The 23107-nt window shown below is 64.3% G+C and overlaps 5 protein-coding genes across 5 annotated transcripts; 3 read left to right on the top strand and 2 right to left on the bottom strand.

Annotated features, from left to right (window-relative positions):
* Positions 1-1632: 1632 nt before the first annotated feature.
* On the bottom strand, positions 1633-8372 carry EMIHUDRAFT_462546 (hypothetical protein; the record flags this gene model as incomplete). The annotated part of the gene is made up of 15 exons (XM_005786642.1): positions 1633-2012; positions 2077-2156; positions 2221-2396; positions 2658-2779; positions 2975-3061; positions 3116-3229; positions 3304-3639; positions 4997-5652; positions 5723-5831; positions 5896-5952; positions 6110-6362; positions 6547-6652; positions 6697-7180; positions 7279-7856; positions 8318-8372. 15 exons carry the CDS (start codon positions 8370-8372, stop codon positions 1893-1895), a joined length of 3333 nt encoding a protein of 1110 aa, XP_005786699.1. The 3' UTR covers positions 1633-1892.
* Positions 8373-11009: 2637 nt separating this feature from the next.
* On the top strand, positions 11010-12604 carry EMIHUDRAFT_98671 (hypothetical protein; the record flags this gene model as incomplete). Its single annotated transcript, XM_005786641.1, has 6 exons — positions 11010-11444; positions 11518-11587; positions 11770-11870; positions 11913-11933; positions 12133-12246; positions 12413-12604. 6 exons carry the CDS (start codon positions 11010-11012, stop codon positions 12602-12604), a joined length of 933 nt encoding a protein of 310 aa, XP_005786698.1.
* Positions 12605-14204: 1600 nt separating this feature from the next.
* EMIHUDRAFT_98670 (hypothetical protein) lies at positions 14205-14591 on the bottom strand (the record flags this gene model as incomplete). Its single annotated transcript, XM_005786640.1, has 1 exon — positions 14205-14591. One exon carries the CDS (start codon positions 14589-14591, stop codon positions 14205-14207), a length of 387 nt encoding a protein of 128 aa, XP_005786697.1.
* Positions 14592-16344: 1753 nt separating this feature from the next.
* EMIHUDRAFT_352265 (hypothetical protein) lies at positions 16345-17102 on the top strand (the record flags this gene model as incomplete). The annotated part of the gene is made up of 1 exon (XM_005786639.1): positions 16345-17102. Exon 1 carries the CDS (start codon positions 16379-16381, stop codon positions 17099-17101), a length of 723 nt encoding a protein of 240 aa, XP_005786696.1. The 5' UTR covers positions 16345-16378.
* Positions 17103-17191: 89 nt separating this feature from the next.
* On the top strand, positions 17192-22300 carry EMIHUDRAFT_449321 (hypothetical protein; the record flags this gene model as incomplete). Its single annotated transcript, XM_005786638.1, has 13 exons — positions 17192-17506; positions 17599-17768; positions 17833-18039; positions 18101-18509; positions 18718-19329; positions 19527-19883; positions 19981-20115; positions 20195-20314; positions 21223-21327; positions 21435-21494; positions 21568-21638; positions 21740-21822; positions 22284-22300. The coding sequence occupies 13 exons, from the start codon at positions 17192-17194 to the stop codon at positions 22298-22300; spliced, it is 2661 nt and encodes an 886-aa protein (XP_005786695.1).
* Positions 22301-23107: the final 807 nt, after the last annotated feature.

Here is a 23107-nt window from a genome sequence, read left to right as displayed (position 1 = left end):
GCCGCCGCCTGGACGATCAGCGTCCAGCCCCGCGTCGCCTCCTCGTCGTCAGGCTCCGCAGCACCGCTGGCCACCTGTTCACAGCTAAACGTGTGATCGGGCTGTGAGCGCCGGGCACCTTGAGCGCCGCCAGCCAAACTGTGTGTCTAGCAGTCCAGACCCAAAGTGGCTCGGCCGGTGACAGGGTGTGATCTCGTGTCGGCTCCCCACACGTGTGTGTGTGTGTGCGACTCGTCCGTGCTAGGGTCAGCGTGGGTGAGGTTGATGACTGTGGCGGAAGTCGGCGGCGCGCCTCCTCGTCACGCGCGCCGTCGTGCATCATGCTCTCGCTCAGGCCGGGCTCGGCGGCGAGGTACGCGGCCAGGTTAGACCGCGCGGCGTGCGCGGAGGGGCACAGCGCGTGGAGCCAGCGCAGAGCGTGGCCGAGTGGCAGCTGGCGCCACGCTCGCGGCAGCTCAAAGCGGTCGTCGTCGATGAAGGCGGACCAGCGCCTACGCCGCGAGCGGACGGCCGCGTAGAAGGCGGCGAAGAAGGGGGCGTCGAGGTCGAGGTAGATGGCGCAGTGGCTCACGGCGAGGGCCTGCCCGATCGTCCTGGCGTGCGAGACGAGCAGCTGCTCGACGAAGAAGTCGACAGCCTCGGGGATGTACAGGATGCGCATCAGCGGTTCGAAGAAGCTGCGCCACGCGGGGTCGAGAGTGACCGTCCTGCTGCCCCCGAAGCGATCGGTGTCCTGCAGCAGCGTCAAAAAGGCGCTCCGGCACGCCTCGCGATGCAGGTGGACTTCGCGCGAGTCGTCTCCGTCAAAGTCAACGCGCAGCGTCCAGGTCGCGCCCGCTGCGGAACCGAACGAGGAGTCGAGCAGCCCGCCGCCGGGCGAGGAGTCGAAGAGCCCGCCGCCGTGATCCAACTTGCGCTTCAGCATTACAACGGGTGGGCCTTGCGGGAAAAAAGAATTGCGCGCGCCTGGGACTAACACAGGTACTCCCATCCGCGATGCGCTCCCCGCTCCCGTTCCCCTGTGTCCCTGATCGTCCTTACAAGATCCTGCTCGTGCAGGTGGGGACCCTGTCCTTCTCCCACCCCTCGTTTGGCGTGTACGTTGTATTTATTTATTTATACTCCCATCCCTCCCTTGGGTTGTCTGTTTTCTTTCTTTCTTTCTTTTACAGGTACACCACGCAGCAGGTGGGGCGGGAGGGTTGAGAGAGAGACCCATGACCATACCATGACTACATGGACCAACAACAAATCTCATGGACCACACTCACATGTCTTTGCATGTAAATTTGTTATACCCTCATGGGGCAAAGAAAGAGGCTCTACGGGGTCTGTGTACGGTCTGTGCTGCTGTCGGGCTGTCAGCGCTGCTGCTGTCAGGCTGTCACGTTAGGGCCTGTCGCCTGACAGCGACGGAGCCCCTCTGATGTCAGACTCTGCTGTCAGGTTGTCAGATACATGCTGTCAGACTGTCAGAGAAAGTGCTGTCAGCGCTGTCAGGCTGTCGGGCACTGTCAGGCGCTGTCCGGGGTTTGCTCATTGCTGTCAGCGCTGTCAGACCAGGGCTCAGGGCACGGCAGTGATTCACTGGAAAAAAGATTTTCTAAAAAACCAAGCTTCACACGTGCGGGGGGGATAATGTTTACTGGGCATCGATACGTCGTACACCAATATGGTCATTGGCGAGGTACAAAGAGCGCGCTGAGCGTCCCCGACACCCACGGCCACGCGCACGCGTCGGAAGTCAGGCGGGGCTTCTTGAAGAAGAACAAGAAGTTGGGACGTGTTCGACACTGTTCCTTCGTTGCACTCTGCCAGCTAACCTCTGCATGCCGCGGTGCATTGTGTGCATTTCCGGGCGCGGGCAGGCAGGCGGACCCAGGCGGAGAGCTTCACGCGGAGAGCAGGTGGACGGCGAGGACGCCGCCGACGAGGACCGGCGCGACCTTGTGCATCGGCGTAGTGTCAAGGTACATCTCGGCGAAGCCAGGTCCGCACGCCATGACGGCCGCCTGTCAGTAGGGCGGAAGTTGGAACTTCCGGGGTGGGAAGGCGCGCGTGCTGCTCAGGGCACGCCGTGAAAGCGAAAGAGACCGGCCACACGATCGCTTCGTCGGCGGACTTCATGAGCTTGCAGAGTGTGAGCATGCACATGCCTGAGCGGTGCGGCAGGGTGTGAGGCGACAAACAGATGGGACGCTACCCTCTCTACAAGCCCACCGGTGAAACGACCCATGAACTTGTGGTATTTGTCGGGAACGACCTTGAAGTTCTGCTCGATCGTGAAGCCCGGGGCGAGGAAGAATTGGAGCCCGTAAGCGGCGCCGACGACGCAGTTTGCGCTGATCGCGAGGCTCTTCGTGCAGAGCGGCATGGCTCGTCTGCGTTTGCGGCGCCTTCGACAACCCTACCCGCTACCGGGGTGCTCCTGTCGGCGTTCGATCGGCGTTCACGCGGCCCCCGGCGAAGCGGCGATGAACGTAGAACGAGGCTGCTAACCCGCCCGGTGGCCACCGAACAACAAAATTCATGCAAGGCTAAATCAAAAAAAGCCAGCAGGGTTCTCAAGTGCACACGTGAGCCACCTAATGCCACACACTCACTCCTCGCTCGCACGCACGCTCGCTCACTCAGCAGTTCGATCCCGCAGAGCTCACCCCAAAGTAGCGGTGGTGTGGTCGAGGATGGAGAGCCTGTAGCCGGGCACGGCGTCGTTGCAGGATCCGGCGCCTGCGCACCCCCCCGCCTCGGTGCCTCCCGAGTTGGGCGTGAGCAAGACCTGCGTGCCGGCGTGCTGCCACTGGTGAGGGGGGTCAAGGAGGCCACGTCGGGCGGCACGCGCGGGATCGAATCGCGCTGGTTGACTTACGCGCCACAGCAAAGGCGGCGTTTCCCACCGCGGGGAGGCGAAGCTATAGAGGAGGGGTAGCGGCGAGAGGGCGGAGAGGGAGCCGTCGGCCGCCCACTCGGCCACCATCAGCGTCGCGAGCGAGGCGCCGCAGGAGTGGCCGGTGACGACCAGCCGGTACGTCGGGTGCTCGGCGAGGAGCGCCTCCACGCCCTACCTCACGCGCCCCCGCAGCTGCACCCAGCTCTCGCCCCAGCCGTGGTGCACCCTCTCGCCGCACGACCCGCCCGCCACGTCGTCCTGCCACGTCTGGAAGTTGGTCAGCCACGCTCCCGCGTCGAGGTCTCGCGTCCCGCGAAAGGCGACCACCACCCACCGCTCCTTGGCAGCACGAGCAGCGCGGCGAGCTCTGGTCCGTCCTCGATAGGCGGCGCCTGGGTGGCGAAGCGGGCAACCTCGCCCGCGAGCGAGGCCGCCTTCGAGTACGCCTCGCAGCTCGGCATCCCCGGGTTGCAGCTCGAGGCGAGGAGAGTCAAGTTGAGGGGAGGGAGGCGGCGCCACGGCGTCGCAGCCGCCGCCGTCCACGTCTGAATCCCGCCCACACTGCACAGCAAAACCGCGTTGAGCTGCATCAGCAGCTTTGCCGCGGTAAGGTTGAGTAGCGGGCTCACCTCGGCGGGCCGCGAGGCGGGCGCGTGGCAGCCGTCGTCGAGCGGCAGCGAAATTGTGTGCGGGTCGCCAGCAAGCGGCTCTGAGTCCAGCAGCGCCCGCACGCGCCATTCAGTCGCCGCCTTGAGCGACCACACTATCCCCAGACAGCAGACAGGCCGACGTCTGCACGCGGCCGGCCGGGCGAGAGGCTTGACACGATCCGACCCTGCGACCCTGACGCTGCTGCTCTAGCTATCAGACATGCACTGTTGACTGCTGCCACAATGTGCGACCTGTGCTGGCCCACTTGGCGGCCTTCCCGGTCAGTGGTGAGGCGCAGTTCAGAGCTGTCGATGGCGCGATGCCGCACTGGTCCCACATTGGTGACACGAGACCACCAAGTTTGCCGGTCCAAGAGAGAGGCACCGGCGCTGTCCTGAGAAGGTGCGTGGTCCCTATTGACTGCCCATGCGCGCGAGGCTGTGTAGGCATAGCCTCGAGAGTGCCAGCAGCCAATCTGAGGCAGTTTGTGACGCGCATTGCGTCAAAAGCGTGCACACGCGCTGGAAGGACACACCGATTCCTACTGGCCGTACGATCAGGTCGTCACTGAATGCTTGATACTAAGGCCGCGAGCTATGCAGGTGATCAATTGTGCAGCATGGCACGGTCAGCAGCGCCGACAGGCTGTCGCAAGGCGTGATAGCATGGCCGCAAGTTGAGGGTGTGGACCGTGAGTTGAGGAAATCGGGGGACGCGACCCACCTCGCCACAGACGGTGCCGCGCCTCGCCACTATGACGGCGGCACGGCCGCAGCTCGTGTGCGTGCCGCCGTCTTTGTCCGGAGTGAATACTCCAACGCGCTCGTCGGTGACGGTGTCCCCCAACCTGCGCCGCGCTCGGCGAACCTCGACAGCGCCTTCGGTGGCATGCATCTCTTTGCGCCTGAAGCCTGGAGAGCAGCTCCTCTGCTGCTCACACACTCTGCACAGTTGACACAGCCTACTGTGCGGCTGCCACAGCTGTGACAGCGATGGCCTCGCCCTCACTGGCCCTCAGTCACTTGTGCTGCGGCTTGTGTGAGCGACACTGCTCGGCGACTGCCGGCACACTGTGAGACCATATGGGTGTGAGGTAAAACCACGCTACCAGCGCTTGGTCACATCGGCCCCGAGGTCAGATTCTTCTACTCTGTGGATGACAAGACTTGTCTACTGGCTGGAGCCGAGCAGGAGGGCCCAGCGCACAACCCCTAGTGTACGGCTTTACGGCTCATACGCCGAATTCCCCCATGGAAAACAAGTAAAAATGTGGCATAAAGGAAAAATCAAAAAAATCGGCGCCTGTGACGGGCCATGGGACCCCCCCCACCTAGGCCCCCCCCGCGCCCCCGCGCGGAGAGATTTTTTCGTACAGAGGACCTCTTATATCCGCGTCATCGACTCTCTAAAGGACCTCATCCGTCAGAAATACTTGGAGAACCCCTCCGCACGCACGGTCCACGACCCGTCACGCGGAAATCCGGGCGCGGGGCGGCCGCCGTCGCCGTCCCACCCGCCCGCCATGAAGGCGACGGCGGCGAGGAGCGCGCCGTTCGCCGGCAGGTAGACCGGCAAGAAGGCGTTGGCGTAGTGCCCGCTCGGCGCAAACCGGCGCGTCCACAAGCCGTCCGGATCGGCGAGGATCGAGGCGGCGAGCGAGGCGTTGCCGAGCCGCGCCGCAGCCATCGCGTACATCGCGGCGTCGGAGCCCCAAGGCAAGTTGCGCAGCAAGGCCGCGATGGTGGCGCCGAGCGTGTTGCGGAGCGCGGCGGCGTCGGCGCCGAGCCTCTCGCCCGGTGCGAAGGCAGCGGCGAAGAGCTGCGGCGCGACACCGTTCGAAATCAGGGCGGCGTCGCTGGAGCGCTCGTAGGGGCGGTAGCCTGGCGGCGCCCCTGGCACGCCACGCAGCGGCCGCGCCGTCGGCTTGCACAGCCGCGCAAGGACCTCCTGCCACGCAAGCACGGGCGGCAGTCCGAGCCGCCTCCGCCACCGCGCCGCCAGCGTGAGGCCAAAGCGCCAGTAGACGAGCTCAAAGGTGGGGTTCTGGGAGGTTGCGTCGCTCGCCGGCCGCCCTTCGTTCGACTCGACCTCGGCTGTCCACAGCGGCGGACCTACGGGACATGTCTCGGACATGTCCTCGACGTGTCCTGGACTCGACCTCGGCTGTCCACAGCGGCGGACCGAGCGGCAGGCAGGCGTGCGGCTCGGAGGGAGGGAGGGGCGCCAACACAAAATCGGCCATGAAATCGGCGCTGTTGTGCACCGTCCGGTTGTGCCGCTCGACCGTGGCCTACAGGACATGCCTCGCACATGTCATGGACGTGTCCTGGACATGTCCGGTTGTGCCGCTCGACCGTGGCCGCGTCCGGCGCGGAGCGGTAGGCGAGCTCGGCGAACACGATGGGGTGCACCTGCACAGAGTCAGTGTTCTAGCCACTCGCCTGTGTTGCCATGCGTGCGTGCGTGCTTGCGTGCGTGTGCGTGTGCGTGTGCTGCCATGTCCATGTGCGCGTGCAGCCCCACAGCGTGCAGTGTGCTGCAACCCCTCGGCCCCCTGTGTGCATGCACCTGCTCCCACACGATGAGCGGCCCCGCACCGCCCGGGCCGTCGAAGAGCGGCGCGCCCGCCGGCTCGACGGCGTCGCCGATCGCCGGCATCAGCTGCGGTGGCCCCGCCATCTTTGGCCACCGCACGCCGCGATAGCGCTGCGCGACGCGCGTGTGCCGCCGCGCCTGCGCCCTCACGCGCTCGAAGTACGGCTCGCAGCGCAGCGCCAGGTCGGGCCGGCCCCAGAGGAAGTGGTGGGCGCTGTGCATCCATCTTTTTGGGGAGGAGGAAGGGGGGGGGGGGGTCAGTTGCGGAGCTGGCATCGGGGAGCGGGCAGAGAAGAGGGCGAGGCGCGCCGCATCTCGGTGTGGAACTTGCCGTACCACGAGTTGAGGACAAGCCCCGTCTCCTGCGGCGGCACTGCTCCTCGAGATCACCCGAGATCGCCCGAGATCACCCGAGGTCGCACGAGCGGTCATCTTCCTGCGGCGGGCTGCTCCCCGCCTCCTGCGACATCGAGAGGTACTGTGAGCGCACGACTCGAGCCTCGAGCGCGGCGGCGCCTGCAGAAAAAGAAACACGCGCTGCAAAAGAAATGTGCGGAGACAAGGCGCCTCGAGGGCGGCGGCGCCCTTGGCCGCGCTGCCGGACAAGTCGAGCGCCGCGCCGCGCGACCACTCGCGTGGCCAGTGCGCCGCCGCCGCCGCAAACACCTCCGCCGCCGAGGGCGGCGAGACCTGCTCGCGCGCGGGCGACAGCCACAGCGTGGCGTCGAGGCAGGCACTGCCCTCCCCCGAGGCGCCTCCCTCCACGCCTCCCTCCACGCCTCCCCCCTCCGCGCGGGCGATCGACCAGTCGTGCGGCACGCGGCCGGCGGCGAGGTGGGGGCAGCCCCCGCCGCCCAGAGCGAGGTGGACGTAGTGCGTCGTCGCGTCGAGGCGGCGGAGGAGGACCGGGCGGCCGTCGCACCGCCGCCCGCCGCTGACGAGCGTGGAGGCGTGGCGGTCGGCCTTGCCCCACTCGAGCCCTCCCTGGAAGGCCTCCGATCCGTACGGGAAGGCGAGGCCGAGGCCGAGGCGGCGCGACCGCACCTGGGCCAGGGCCAGGGTCAAGGAGTCAGAGTCAGGGCCAGGGCCAGGGCCAAGGAGTCAGAGTCAGGGCTCGGGCTAGGGCCAGGGCGTGTCCGCACCGCTGGGGAGCAGACCCGCGTGGCGAGGGCGTCGAGGGAGGGGTGGACGGCGGTGACGACCGACACGGGCGCGCCGTCGAGCTCGAACGAGGAGGTCAGCGTACCGTTCCAAAGGTGGAGCGTCTGGCGAGGCGACCGCAGGTCGGACGGCGCGATCGGAGGCAGGCGTGGGTCGGTGCGGCGGAGGAAGAGGCGGAGCAGCGAGAGGCGGTGAGGGTTGGCGCGCAGCCAGGCGGTCTCGGCCGCCAGCTTTGGCTGCAGCACGGGGTACCTGGCGGAGTGGTTGCGCGCAGAGATCTCCGCCTCGGTGAAGCGGAGAGGCTCCACGCCGGCCGGCGGCGGCGTGACGTGCCAGCCCCAGTCGGCGTGCGTCTGCGTCAGCAGCGGCGGGGAGAGGTAGGTGGCGTTGAGAGTCTGCAGGCCGGTCACGTCTGCGGTGAAGGCAGTCTGCCCGTTACCCACCGACAGCACGGTTTGCGGGTCGACAGAGGTCACGACGACATTGGCACGATCGACGAGCGCTCGGCGGTCCACTCGAGCACCGTGCCGGCCCTCCAACTTGATCGGGCGTCTGTGTCCTGGATTCGGTACTTCAGCCGTATGGCATCATTCGTCCGGAAAAACGCACTCCTCGCCTCCCCTGTGTAAAGAGTGCGTAAGGTGAGTGTGTGCGTAAGGGGTTCCAACATTGAGGAGGACAGACAGCAACTCTAACACTCACACGTCATTTGGGCTGCTGCTGCTACTGCTATAAGGGGTTGGGATAAACGGGGCCACCCTGGGTTCCGGCTCCTAGCCGGATAGAGGGTCTGTGGCCACTGACTCGCGCCAAAACGCCCTACTGTACTTGGCTAAAGTCTGCCCAGGTTGTGGAGGACACGATCCCGGCGTGAACACAACTAACTGACGGATCCGCTCCTGACAGTGGCACGCGCCGCAGTGCGGCGCGTGCCACTGTCTTTGTTTGAAGTAAAAAGTCGAATCAGAGCACCGTCGGCGTTGTCCTCCATTTTCCTCCCCCGGACCGCCCGTCCGGCACCGCTCCGGGACGCACGCCGGCGAAGCACCATCAAGCTGCTGTACGGCCCCGGCATCGCCTTCCCAGGCTTAGCTAGACTGAGAGATATTGGTGCACATGGTTGATCTCTACAATATATACACTGACACTGAACCTCCCAGAGCTCGTCCCGGTCCGGCACGGCCATCCTTGGCCTCCGGAGGGCCCCCGGCCGCGGCGCGGTGCGGCGGCGTCACAAATCCGACCACAGAGCACCGGGACGCGGCCCGGGGGATCTGAGGCCCAGTGAGGCGTATGCATTGCCCATCCAGGGCTATCACCTGGACCTATCAACAGGCGCCTGCGGCGCCGTGGTCAGGAGCTGCTGCTCCAACCTGTTCAGACTTTGGTACGGCACAGTACCTACCTACATCCCCAGGCCGCGCAGCGAAGCGAAAAAAGATGAAAACAGAGTGTAGTTACCTATTGCAGGGCCCTTTTGGGCGAAACAAGACCAACCTACCTACCTATCTGGGAGGGGCCAGCCAGTGGCCACAGACCCCCTATCCGGCTAGGAGCCGGAACCCTGATTGCGAGACCTCGAGAGAAACTTGCCCGCGACCGAAAGCCAATTCTTGACTTGGGCCCTCGGCCTGCGGGCGGCCTTCTCTCGAGGTCTCGAGATACACAAAGCGGCCAAGAGAGAAACGCTTCATCCACTAGAGTGAGGCCCTTGACGGGCCCCGCCCCCAATGGGGCGGGGTTGAATGGGCTAGCGCTGGCGTGGCGTTGACATGAGCACAAAGTTGCTAATGTGCGTGGACGAACAAACACAGAGTAGGGTTGAAATCGTCCACGTAAGGCTTAGGGAGTGCTTGGGGTGGCCTCAGGCATCCCCAAGGGAGTCGCAGCGGTGCCCCATAAGCAGCTTACTCCCTTAATGTAGGTAAACGAAAAAAGTAGCGGCCAATTCGTCCACGTACGGCCTAGTGAGTGGTTGGGGTGGCCTCAGGCATCCCCAAGGGAGCCTCTGCGGTGCCACATAAGCAGCTTAGTGATTGTCGAGACTTTAAAGGATTCGTTTGAAGATCTCGCAAACAAGACAGACACTACTATGGTCACCAGTAAACGAAAATTCGACTTTGAGGGATAATATCTCAAAAGACTGGGTGAGAGCAAGCATTATTATTGCATATTAGGCCGCATAAGGTCAGACTTGACCCCACAAGCATCAAGAACCCGATGCTCCGGCTCGACTGTGCCGGCACACTGCCTCCTCGCGCACGCTGCTAGCAGGCCGTTGCGGCCCGTGGTGCACCAGAGAGAGAGGTCGACGCGTTGCCCCCGCTGGCGACCCCGCGCGGCTCAGGCCGGCCAGAAGGTGTGTGGTGACGGCACCGTGGCAGGAGTGCGGAGATGAGCTCGCCGAACGCGAGCAGCAGATGGCCAAAGTGTGCCAGCGCGAGAGCCTCGCGAGCGGGCGCAGAAGGAGCTCGCCGTGACACGATGCCGGGCGGTGGTGGTGCTCTGGCGACTGTGCACAGTGGGCAAAGTCAGGCTGCAACAGGGCAGCACGATGGTAGTGCCCTGCTGCAGCCTGGCCTGACATGCACAGGGCGAACAGAGACCTTGCTATCGCCTGGCGCTCGTCTGGGCAAACTTTGACCGCCGCCCGGCTCGCCACGAGCACGCAGCGACAAAATGATGACCGTGTCGAAGTTGAGGCTGGTCGAGAGGAAGAGGCTGCCGTGCGAGCCGGCAACTGGCTGGCTCGGCGTGAACGGCCGGCGGCGACTTTTTGCCGAAGAGCGTGCCTGCCGAAGAGCGAGTCTGACTCAAAGTGCACGGAGTGGGTGCCTCCGACCGTCGGGAAGAGTCCGATGGGTGCCAGGAGGATCCAGAGAGCGATGAAGGCGCAAATTGCGCCGCCGAAAGCGGCGGTAGAGGCCAGGACGTGCGCGTGGGCCGGTCGGGCCACGTCCCGGGGCGAGCGATCGAGGGCCGCGGGGCTCGCCCCGCCGGCCGAGCGGTGCGAACGGTCGGTCGCCCGCTTCGGGTTGGACCCGCCGGGCGGTCCGGCGGCGGATGGCACGGCCGGGCGGGCCCCGGGAGGCAGGCGGGGCCGCGACAGGCGGTAGGGCAGAAAATCCCATTCGGAGAGCGTGTGGCGCGACCCGTCTGCTTCTTTCAATGCCGAGGAGGAGGGGGAGGAGGGGGAGGAGGAGGATGCCCCCAAGGGAAAGCTCACGGAGCAGCCTGGCGATTACCCCTTTGCGCGGCAGCATGATTGCGATATACGTTTGTTTGATTTTGAGGCTTTCGGAGGCTTTGGAAAGGAGGTTCGCAGCACCCTGAGGGAGGCGGCGAACCAGCTGAGCAATAAACTTTCGCACGCTCAGCACCTGGACGAGGTCACATGGACCACCAAGAACTGGCACGGGCTGCAGATGCAGCGCTTGTCTGTCGTCCTCCACACCGCCGTGGCGTGGCAGACGGTGAACGAGCTAGCGTGCGGGGAGAGCGGCATTGTGCACGGTGCGGAGTGCATTGCCGTTCTTAACGGAGTCGCTTAGGCGGCTCCGGTGGTGAGCCTGTGTGTGTGCCAGTCCGCGCCAGTCTGCGCCCTTGTCGTGCCAGTGTGCTGTGAGAGAGGCTTGTATCTTAAGAATTCTTTCAATGATAGGGACGGTCGAGTCCACAGTCGAGCGCGAGCGCCTGTCGCGCGGAGAGAGCAATGCCGCCGCGTGACACCCATGAGCAGGCGGGCGGGCTGGCGGCCCGGCTGCTGAACCTCAACGTCGCCACAACTGCTGCGAGGTCCGAGGCGGCCGCCGAGGCAGTGGCAGCGGCCCAGGAGGACGCCGCTCGTCGAATCGCCTCCGCCGAGGCGGACTGTGCGGCGCGCGCGACGGCGGCAGAGGAGGTGGCCGCAAAGCTCGCCAACCGCGCAGCGGAGGTCGAGGCTAAGGGTGCGGCCGAGCGAATCGCAGCAGCAGAGGAGGTGGCGGCGCAGCACGCGGCGGCGCTCGAGACGGCGAGCATGGACTTTGCGCGGCGGCTGGCTGCGATTCAGGCCGCCGCCGACGAGCGGGCGGCGGCGGCGGAGGCCGCGTCCGCCGTGGCGGCAGAGCGGGTGGCGGCGGTCGAGGCGAGGGCTGCGGAGAGGGAGGTGCGCCCTCGCCGCTCGCAGCTCGCCGCTCGTCTCACGCGAGCTGTCACTCCTCCTTCGGCCGGCTCTCCAGGTGGCGCTCGCCGAGGAGGCTGCGCGCAGGCGGGTGGAGGCGGCGGAGGCTAGCGTTCGCGACATCGCCGGTGTGTGACTCTTCCCAGAACGCACCGGGTCACTCCCGAGACACGCGTGTTTGGCGGCGCATAGCCGCAGTAAAGACGGCGGCGCATAGCCGTGCACGAGACACCACTTCACTCTCCACTGGACCTCTCCCCGTCTCGCTCCTCCCCCTTCTCACTCCTCCCATCTGCCCGCGGTCGGGTAGCCGCCGCGTCCAGCCGGGCGGCGGCAACGGAGTGGGCGGCGGCGGAGCAAGTGGCCGCTGCGCGTGCTGCGGTGGCCGAGCCGGTCGAGCAGGCGGTCGGGGTGTGACGCCTTCGCGGAGCCTTCCTGGAGCCTTCCTCTTAGGCGGCCGAGGAGCTGCAGCGGGTGGGCGGGCTTGGAGCCGGTGCGGAGGGGGCGGGCGGGACGCGTCCTCCACTCGCCCGATGGCTCCGCAGGCTGTCGGTCTCGTGTCGGTGGAGGGGCGGGTCGGGCTGCGCCTCAAGGCAGCCGTGGGCGGGGCACACGGGCCGCCCGCTCCGCACCCCGCGACGCACCCCGCGACGCGTCCCCCCCGCCCGGGCAGGTCCTCCTCGACATGGTCGCCGGCATCGAGATCGAGATGGAGACCGCCGCCTCCGCGAGGGGCGAGGGTGTCGGGCCGGGCCCCGCCCTCCTCCTCGCCTCCCTCCGGCAGGACGTCCTCAAGGCGCCGGCCCGCCGCTCCGCCCGCCCGACGAGTCGGCGCATCGGCTGGTTGACGGACTGGCTGATTGAACAGGCGCCGGCCCGCCGGCCCGCCGGCCCGCCGGCCCGCCGGCCCGCCCGGCGGAGGAGCTCAGATGGGCTGGCCGAGTGGTGGATAGGCGCCGGACCGGCTCTCCGGGGACCGTCCCTTCCTCGACGCCGTCTCGCAGGTCGTGCAGCTGCGCGACCTCGTGGCGAGCTCCTCTGCCCTCTCGGCGCAGCCCGTACTGCCCGAGCCACAGCCACAGCGCACGTTCGAGTCTGAGCACTACGAGCCGTTTGGCGGCAGCGTAGTGCTACCTCAGACGTGACTTGTACCAGCGAACGTTGACTCAGTTAGAGGGAGAGGCTAGGTTGCCCGGCTCAGAAGAGGAGGGATGTGGAGAGGGAGAGCCGAGAGCGGGGCCCCGTCGCGGTGAGAGCTCAGCATGCGTTGGCGTAGATGTCCCGGCTGATGTGGGGGTGTAGGTACTAGGTAGGTAGGGTAGGTTCGTGGGAGGTTATTAGTCCCGCTATGGATATGTAAGAGCCACTAATGCAATTGTTGGCCACCTTATGCACATCCATGCCCACGGTCCGTAGGACGTCGCTGAGACGTCGTGTATTTTTTGGTGCCGTGTCAAGCCGGGTGGCGGCTCCAGTGATGGCTGATGCGTCTGTTTTATGTAAGCTTTGCCAGAGAGGCTCTCTCGGGGTGCTACGCACGGTGTATTACGCACACGTCTGACGCAGTGGGATCGTAAATCGGGGCTGGGTGGGCCTATGACCGACGCATTACGCACATGCTCTACGCTCTCGACCGTGAACGGCGGCGGAGAGGGGGTTACGCCTCATGTATTACGCACACGTCTGATGCATCGCTCGCGCCATGGGTGTCGGGGGGAGCTTACGTCCCACGTTGCACGTATTACGCACACGCACGACGGATTTGACTGAGAAGTGGCGGCCAGCAAGGGTTACGCCTCACGTATTGTGCACACGTCTGATGCATCGCTCGCCACGGGTGTCGGGGGGAGCTTACGTCCCACGTATTGTTACGCACACGCACGACGGATCTGACTGAGAAGTGGCGGCCAACACGGGTTGCGCCTCACGTATTACGCATACGTCTGACGCATCCGCCCCACCTAACCCCTAAATAACCCCTAACCGCTACTTCCTAACCCCCACCCCTGTACCCCCCACCCACTACCCCCTAACCCCTAACCCCTAACCCCTAACCCCCCTACCCCTAACCCTAAAAACTTCGCGCTGCCGCGCTAGAGCTGCCATAAATTGGCGCTGCCGCTAGGGCTGCCATAAGCTGGCTAGGATTGTATGTGCGCTGGTAACAACAGACTCGGGCATAGCCCTCGACAGCCACCCCTAACAACCCCACCCCACCCCCTTTATGTGCGCGCACTGGCGCTGCCGCTAGGGCTGCCATAAGTTGGCGCTGCCGCTAGGGCTGGTCTCCAAACACCTCTCCGACGCGCTCGACTATAGTCCAAATTGGACGGTGGACTATATGTCGTATTGGCGGCCATTTGCTCAGGCGTCAGAATGCTGAGCTCGTACACTGGCAGCTCCGCAGAGGTTGAGGACGGCGGCGGCGGCGGCGGCGTCGCAGTGAGATCGCTGGCGAGCGTGTCCTTGCCTGCCTCCCTGCGGGCGTAGAAGAGAGCCGCCTCCTCGGCGGTGGCGAAGAGGCCGAGGCTGACTTGCTTGCCGCCTTCCCTCACTCACCTCCAGTTTGTACTTCTTGCTGCCTCGAGCTAGCGTGCGGGGAGAGCGGCATTGTGCATGGTGCGGAGTGCATTGCCGTTCTTAACGGAGTCGCTTAGGCGGCTCCGGTGGTGAGCCTGTGTGTGTACCAGTCCGCGCCAGTCTGCGCCCTTGTCGTGCCAGTGTGCTGTGAGAGAGGCTTGTATCTTAAGAATTCTTGCTGCCTCGCTGCTTCGGGTTGTAGCAGACGCCTTTGTAGCCGCTGTTGCTGCTGCTGTTGGTGGTGAGGGTGAGGCCCTCCCTCTCCGCCTGCCGTATCGCCTCGGCACCAGCGGGAGTGGGAGCGGGGCGGGGCTGCAGCAGCTTGGCGGCGTCGGCACGGCCGCACTCTGACTGAGCGTAGGCGATGGCCGCCTCTTCGGCGGTGTCGAAGTAGCCGAGGTGGACACGCTTGCCGCCATCCCGCACATGCACCTGGAACTTCATATTGCGGCGGTCGAAGTTCACGTTCTTGTAGCCAGTCGTGCTGTTCTTGAGGGTGGCCGGGATCAACACGAGGCGCTCTGACGACGCGGTCCGCAGCGGGGCCATCATGCAGCGGACGCACGCAGATTTTTGCGAGTTGGACAATTGGGATTCGATTTGGATTATCACAAGGCAGCGTGGGCCCCTGAAATCATTGGCCACGCAATCGTCGCGGGCGTTTTGGCGAGTGCAGAAACATAATGCGTATCCAGAGTACGTCAGCGCCTCCAGGCTGTGGCGCCAGGAAGGGGTAGCTACGTGTGTATGCGGATACATGATACGTCATGCGTAACGCGGTCGTCGATGGGCTTGAATTGGTAAACTTATGCTGCGTAAGTGCGGGGCAGGGCGTGAGGGCCGGCCTTCATATCTGCTGTATAACTGCGCCTGTCTACGCACCAGGTTACGCACACGAAACCAGTATAAGGACGACGGGAAAGATTGATTCTCGCCCCTGTAACTATTGATATTGATTATTGACAGCATCCCCTCTAACTATTGACAACATATTGAGGTATTGATCACTGATTTTCACCTCCAAAAGCGACATTTGTCCCAAAGGTCGCCTAGATGGTGGCTGAAATCAAATTATTCGCGGATTCCGAGCGATTTTGAAGCGATCCAAGCGAATTTGAAGCGATTTGGGTCCATTTTGAGCAATTTTAGGGCATCTGCAAGCCCGGGATGGACATAAATAAATAAATAAACAAAGTGCATAAATAAATAAACAGAAAATCCAAAATCCAAATCGCAAACATAGAAACCCAAACACACACACACCACACAGCCACGTGGCATAGGAGAGCAGGAGGTGAAAGGAGGTCAGCACAAGTTGCAAGGACGCACGAGCGAGAAGCACAGCAGAGCAGACAGATGACGATTACCACCCAGCGCACGACCGCCAACTCTCCGGCGCAGGCCGCGAAAATGTCGAGTCCGGGGGCCGACGGTCGAAGGGAGGCTCACGGAGTTCGCGGTCGACCAGCTGCGCCACTCTTCGGAGAGCGCGGCGGGAGGCTCCCGGAACTTTGAAAAGGTGGGCACCGCAGGGGAGGAGAGGAGCGGTGCCACCTGCATATGGACGAACGGATCGGACAGAGGTGAGCGGTCAGCGTGAGCGGTCAGCGTGACGTCAGCGGTGACGTCGACCCCGATTTTTTCTCGGTTAGACGCTGTTCATTCACAAAATTTCCGGTGTCCGCGCTCCCCGCGAGCTGCGAGTTCACCTATGAATCCTTCTAACGCCGCCCTGCTGTGACCGGCGAGCGGCGTCCCCAGATGCAATCGAGCAGCTTCGTAGCAAGCCCGATATCCAAGCTCGAGGGCCTCATACTTCATACTAGGCAGGCTTGGCCCCTCTTTGTGGAGCGACTTTGACTTTGTGCGCCGCGCACGCCGCTTCCTACAGGGAGGCATACACTCGATCTCTCTCTCTCTCTCTCTACACACACACAGCCACGCGTCCGCTAACAGGGAGGCATACACAGCCGCGTCGTCCTTTGCCCCGTCCTCTCCTGCAAAGGGAGGCAAACTAGGCACAGTGTCCTGTACCGTGTTTGTTATGACCCCCCCCATGAACACACCAGCAAGGGAGAGGGCGAGACGATCGAGGGGTCCCGTGTCCCGTTCTCCCGTACCATGCGGAATCGACCCTATCCAGTGCTCACCGCCCCGCACAAACAGACGTTACACCACACGCCAAACAGCCAAAAAAGAATTTTATCGATCAACACTTTCGATAGACCGAAAGTAAGATCGTTCGGTGCAGAAACGCCGGCCATGCCCATGTAACGCACTTGTGCTCGCTTTTTTGATTTTTTGGTTTAGAAGTGTCTCCAAGTCTTCTGGACCCATCGATGGCCGTCGCCTCGACGCCGCTCGTCGCGGCACCATCGTGCCCGGCCTGGGCGAAGCGTCGTCGCGGGTTCCCGCCGCAGTTCGACGGCAAGCCGTGCGAGCCTGCCGAGGAGGAGGACATGTGGCTGTGCAGAGCCGACGGCCGCGCGCGCAGCACCGCCGACCTGAAGCGCCTGGCGACAGCCGCTCGGGTGCGAGCGAAACGAGCAGGAGATGCAGCCGCCGCGAACACGCGCGATCGGCAGGCGCGCGACCAGCGCCGCCGGCAGCGTGAGCAGCACGACCGGCGCGCAGCGCCGGCGGTCGCCAAGACCGTGCGCCCACAACGCGGCCAGTGCGGCTGCCCGGCGCACGCGGTGTGCGGCATGTGCGTCGACCAGGGCAAGCTCGCCGCGGCCGAGCAGGCGGCCATCGACCTGGAGACGCGCTTCCACGCCTCGACGAACGTCGTCATGGACCTGGAGCGGCCCGAGGACGAGACGGCGGCGCTGCTGCAGCGCTGCGTGCACGTCTCCGACGAGACGAAGCGGCGGCTGCTGGGCGAGTGGAGCGACGAGCGCATGGCGCACGCGCTGCCGCTGCACGCATGCGCCTCGTGCGGCGTGCGCGACCCGTCGCTGACGTACACGCGGGTTGACGTGTCGGCGCTGCCGCGTACTGTGTCTGTGCGCGTAGCCAGAAAAGGAGTTGCGGTGTTGATCGCCGCGGGAGCCCTCTTATGACGAAAAAAGCCGGCCTGTGTCCCTCCCCCCCCTCTCTCGGTGCGGTTTGTCGTGGACAGCCAGGCTGTGTTCTGCTCTCAACGACTCGGCATGTCGTCTCCAGAACACGCGTCGAAAGCGATGGAGACGACGGTGGAGGGTGCTGCGGCATCTCGCCAATTCAATCGCAGAATTGCAAAGTTGGCGATGGATAACGTCAAGTCCGTCTCTTTCGTGGACCGCGTCGGCTCTCGCTTCAACGTGCTGTACAGCTTGCTCCTCTTCCGAGCGCTGCACCTGCTCCTCACGATTGTGGCCTGGCAGCATTTCTTTCAGAACAAGTACTACGTGCAGCTCGCGAACGTGCCCGAGGGCGCCCCGAACTACTGGCTTAAACGGTTGATGCCACCCTTTGAGTTTGGCCTGGTGAGTTGCAGCTTCTCCTGGCGGGATATATTCGTGTACAGACAGGCGAAGCAGCTGACACTGACACTGTATACCATGAACCCGCGCTTCAGATGCATGCCATCCTCTTCCAGCTGGCACTCCTCCCGTTGACGATGGCCAAGCGGCTCCTCGCCCTCTTGTCCACCGAGGTCCTGGGCTCGACCTTTCCCTTTCAGCATATCATGCAGTTCCACATCCAGGTCGGCTACGCCTTCTGCATCCTCCTCATCGGCGCCACCATGTGAGTGGAAAACCGATTAAACTGCGCCCCAATCTGCAGCTGATCCCCCCCCGCCCCCCCCCAGCGGCTTCTTCGGCTTCTTCGGAAAGATTTGCTACGACTTTCGTCACGGGCTCGACCCGGCCGACTTTTGCTCCAAGCTCCGCTCTGAGATATTCGTGACCGGGCTAGTCACTGCCGTCTCAACGGCCATCGTGCTGATCACATCGTTCATCCGCGGCCGCGTGCCGTATGAGCTCTTCAAGATCGCGCACGGATTCGTCTTCGTCATGTGAGCAAACCGAGAGCGCTCGGTTGAGATGGCAATACCCACCCCCTCCCACTCCCGCCAGGTTCCTCGTCGCAGCAGTGCACACCTTCGACAAGCCGGTCCGCGAAGGCACTCTCCGGAGGTCGCAGACGCTCTCGTGGTTTGGCGCGTCCATGACGCTCTACCTCACAGACCGGGCCTGGTGCTTCTTCACCACACACCGGTGCCGCGTGCTCGAGGCTGTCTCGACCGGAAAGGTCCTCCTCCTCCGTGTTGAGCGGCCCGCCGCGTTCCGGTTCTGCGCTGGGCAGTACGCACAGATTTGCGTGCCGGGCATCGACCCCTTCTGGCACCCCTTCTCCATCGGGTCGGGCAACGAGGCCAACTACCTCTGCTTCCTGATCGAGGTGAAGCCCGGCCAGTCGTGGACAGGCCGGCTCGCGTCAGACGCCTGCATCGCCAAGCTGCTGAGCGGCGAGGCCGCGCTGCAGGTCCTAGACACTTCCGAGACACGTCCGAGACACTTCGAGACACTTCCGAGACACTTCCAAGACACTTCCCAGCTGCTGAGGGGCGAGGCCGCGCTGCAGGTCCTAGACACTTCCGAGATACTTCCGAGACATTTCGAGACACTTCCGAGACACTTCGAGACACTTCCGAGACACTTCCCAGCTGCTGAGCGGCGAGGCCGCGCTGCAGGTCCGTGGGCCTTACGGCTACGCGGTGGCCGATCTTGCGCGGGCCGACGCAGTGCTCGGCGTCGGCACGGGCACCGGCGTCGTGCCGATGCTGTCCCTGATGCAGGAGCGCGCCCGCGCCATGTCTCTCGTGGGCAAGGCGGCCCTTGCAAAGGCGAAGCTCGACCGCATGGCGGCCACGACGATTGCCGAAGTCGATGTGCCGGCTCCTCGGCAGGCGCGCTTCTCCGGGGCGGACGATGCACGGGCAGCAGCGGCCACAAAGATCCAGCACGCTGTCCGACGCGCCAACCTTGCGGACGAGTCGGCCTTCATGCGCGCGCTCTTTCGCCGAGGGACGCACACGAGCTTGCATGCCGTCTTCGACATCGTCTCCTGGCTGCTCATCCTGGGCGAGGTGACGTCGCTGGGCCTGGCCTTCTCGTGGTCGACTCTCTCGGAGGCGGCGAGGGCGGAGTGGCAGGGCAGGGCCCTCGAGGTCGCCGCCGCCGTGCTGCTCGCGGGCTACTCGCTCCACTTCGTCTACCGCTACGCGTTCCCCACACGCTTCCTCCGCTCGCTCTGGGCATGGCTGGACGGACTCTTCACGATGGGGTCCATTGCGTTGCTCGCGGTGCGGTGGCCTTAGAAGCTGAATGAATAACGCGTTCTTGTATTCCAACCAGCGCTCGAGAGGACACACGGATTCGACTGTCTTCCGCTGACTCCCGCTGTATCCCCTGTACTCGTATCCCTCGTATTCACGCGGTGCTCTGAATACACTGCACAATACCGTCTTCCCGCCCTGATGTTGGTGCATTCATCACGCAGGTGTGGTGGTCCGAAAGCACCGGCAACTTCGGCTCGCCGACGGCGCTCCAGCTTCTGCTCCGCACGCTCCTCGCTGCTTGGCGCGTGTGGCGCCTGCTGCAGGCCTCCCCGCTCCTCCGCGCCTCGTGGCATCGGCAGGCGCGCTCGCCAAACTCGCTCGGCGCGGAGCAGTACAAGATGATTTGGGTCTGCCGAGATGCTGGGCTAGCGGCCGGCTACATCCCGCGGGTCAACCGGCTGGTGGACGAGCTGCACCGTAGCCTGTACGGCAAGCCGGCTACCGCCTCCGAGTGGAAAGACCGGCTTGGCCACTTCATCGACTTCACAATCTACGTCACTGACACCGACGACGACAGCGTGGCACGCCTCAAACGCACCGCGTCGGCAACGAGCCCGCACCTGTTTGGAGCTCTGTTCGGACCGTGGTACGCATCCTATCTGCATCGCGTGTTAGGGGACGCTGGCGGAAGGCAGCATCGTCTACGAGCGGCCGGACCTCTTCGATGTGATCCTCAAGGAGAAGCAGCGGCAAATCGTCAACTACGGTCTCGGGGCGAAGGGGTCGCCCGCCTTCACGTACAACGTCACCGTCTGCGGCTCACAGGATATAATTAACTAATTTAACCAGTTAAGAAGTTAGTTGATTAATTAACGTCTGCGACTCACAGGCCGTGGGCCGCATCTGCCAAGAGGCCGCATTCGCGAGCAACCAGCTGGCGACGCTGCTGAGCTGCCCGCAGTTCGTGACAACTTTCCGAGAGGAGTACTACGGCTTCGCCCCGCCCGTCGTGCGGAAGTCGGGCGTAGCCGCCGTCACTCCGTCCAGCCTGGACGCCTCCTCCACCTCCCGCGCCCGCTCCCGCGCCGAGCAATCGAAGAATTTGGCAAGGCTGAAGGCGGCCTGGGGCGGATCACATACAGCGGAACCGCAACCGCGAACCTAGAGCCGCTAGAGCCGTTCTCGCTAGCACAGTCGCCGACATGCGCCATGCAGCAACTCAGCGGTGCCAGCCCAGGGGACGATACCGATGGAGGACCTCGCCGGTGCGGTGGCGCGGGGCGGCCGGCGCGGCGGCACCGGAGCCGCCCGCGGCGGGGACGGCGGGGCGCGGCGCCTGCTGGTGCGGGTGCGGCGACCGGCGCGGGTGCCGCGCCCGCCTTCCGCCAGGCGATTGCCAACTTCGCCGCCGCGCTCTAGAATAGCACCGGCCGGTGCTGGCGTGGAAGACGGCGGGGCCAATCCGCGCGTATCTCTGTGTCTCTCTTTTTTTATCGTAAAATAGTATACGTGGCTGGGTTCACAGCGATTGTCCCTATCATTGAAAGTAGCAACCGGGTCGCGCTACACGCTCTCCGAATGGGATTTTCTGCCCTGCCGCCTGTCGCGGCCCCGCCTGCCTCCCGGGGCCCGCCCGGCCGTGCCATCCGCCGCCGGACCGCCCGGCGGGTCCAACCCGAAGCGGGCGACCGGCCGTTCGCACCGCTCGGCCGACGGGGCGAGCCCCGCGGCCCTCGATCGCTCGCCCCGGGACGTGGCCCGACCGGCCCACGCGCACGGCCTGGCCTCTACCGCCACTTTCGGCGGCGCAATTTGCGCCTTCATCGCTCTCTGGATCGTCCTGGCACCCATCGGACTCCTCCCGACGGTCGGCGGCGCCCACTCCGTGCACTTTGAGTCAGACTCGCTCTTCGGCAGGCACGCTCTTCGGCAAAAAGTCGCCGCCGGCTGTCCACGCCGAGCCAGCCAGTTGCCGGCTCGCATGGCAGCCTCTTTCTCTCGACCAGCCTCAACTTCGACACGGTCATCATTTTGTCGCTGCGTGCTCGTTGCGAGCCGGGCGGCGGTCAAAGTTTGCCCAGACGAGCGCCAGGCGATAGTACCGTCTCTGTTCGCCCTGTGCATGTCAGGCCAGGCTGCAGCGGGGCACGACCATCGTGCTGCCCTGTTGCAGCCTGACGTTTCCCACTGTGCACAGCCGCCAGAGCACCACCACCGCCCGGCATCGTGTCACGGCGAGCTTTTTCTGCACCCGTTCGCGAGGCTCTCGCGCTGGCACACTTCGGCCTTCCGCTGCTCGCGTTCGGCGAGCTCTTCTCCGCACTCCTGCCACGGTGCCGTCGCCACACACCTTCTGGCCGGCCTGAGCCACGCGGACTCGACCTCTCTCCCTCTCTGGTGCACGCCACGGGCCGCGACGGCTGCTGGCAGCCAGCCGGCGTGAGGAGGCAGCGTTGCCGGCACAGTCGAGCTGGAGTATCCGCTTCTTGATGCTTCTGCGGTCAAGCTTGACCTTATGTGACATGATATGCCACAATACTGTATGCTCTCACCCCTCAAAGTGTCGAATTTTTGTTTAGTACTGGTGACCCGACACCGGTGGCCCGATAGGCGATAGTACCGTGTGCCTTTCTTCAAACGAACGCACTTCGAGGTTCGACAATCGCTAAGATGCTTATGGGGCACCGCTGCGACTCCCTTGGAGATGCCTGAGGCCACCCCAACCAGTCCCCAAGGCCAAGCCTTACGTGGACGAATTCAACCCTACTTTTTGTTCGTCTACCCACATTAGCAACTTCGTGCTCATGTCAACGCCACGCCAGCGCCAGCCCATTCAACCCCGCCCCCATTGGGGGCGGGGCCCTTCAAGGGCTTAACTCTAGTAGGAAAATGACGAAAACACTTGACGGTCGCGGCCTTCCGACTCGCGCCTTCGCCTCACTGGCACTATTGTAGCCCTGGCCGGTGCGCGTGCTCAGTTGAAGTTCCGGAGTAAAAATTCGAACGCGTTCTCTCACGGTGACCAAGAAATGTCCACCTCAGAGGCACCTCCGGAGGCAGGCCGCCGCACGCCGGCGACACAGCTCCAGCTGTCGAGCTGACCCGCAGCTCCTCTCAGAGCGGGAACTGTGACGAAAGTTGACTGAGGCGGTTGTCAGGAATCATCATACGGATCACATGGTGGCTCTCTCATGACGGGAGACTACCGACCACTCCTGGGTGGCACTGCCACCGGTGTCGCCCGACGTCCTGTCGACAGCGTGCCGACAGCGACACAACCATGTGGGACGCGTCGAGTATCGACCTCTACTGCTTACCCAGCCTTCGAGTGTATCCTGGCTGTGGTCCCACACCCACTGGTGTCCATCTCAGAGACCGCAGGAGGTCATGAGGGTCGATGGGAGTGCCAACCCCACAATGCCTAAAAACCCAGCCCAGTATGCAGTTTACATTACATTAGCCGGGGTCGTCCTCCCAATGGGGGACTAGCACTAGCCGTCTTCCACATGGTCCCTCAGGTCCCTGCTGCTCCTAATCTCTTCGTTCGTACATCCTCCTGCTGATCTCCGCAAAGTCCTGCTCCCTCCCTCGTCTCGCCCTGCGCGTCTGCTCCGCCTCCACATCGTCCGCCCTGCGTCGTCTGGCGACGGGTCCTCCATAGTCGGTCGAGGTCGCCGCCCTCCTCGTGCCTCTTCCCAACGTTCCCTCGGCGGCCGATGCCGTCTGCTCCGGCTCCGCCGTCCCCGGGTCTGCCCTGCTCTCGTCCGCGCTAGCTTCTGTCTCGTCATCACTGGTGTTTCTC

This window comes from Emiliania huxleyi (assembly GCF_000372725.1).
Source record: "Emiliania huxleyi CCMP1516 chromosome Unknown EMIHUscaffold_15, whole genome shotgun sequence".
In the NCBI taxonomy this organism is placed as follows: domain Eukaryota; phylum Haptophyta; order Isochrysidales; family Noelaerhabdaceae; genus Emiliania; species Emiliania huxleyi.
Note: the sequence above shows the minus strand (reverse complement) of the source record. Positions and strands in the feature narration are given on the sequence as shown.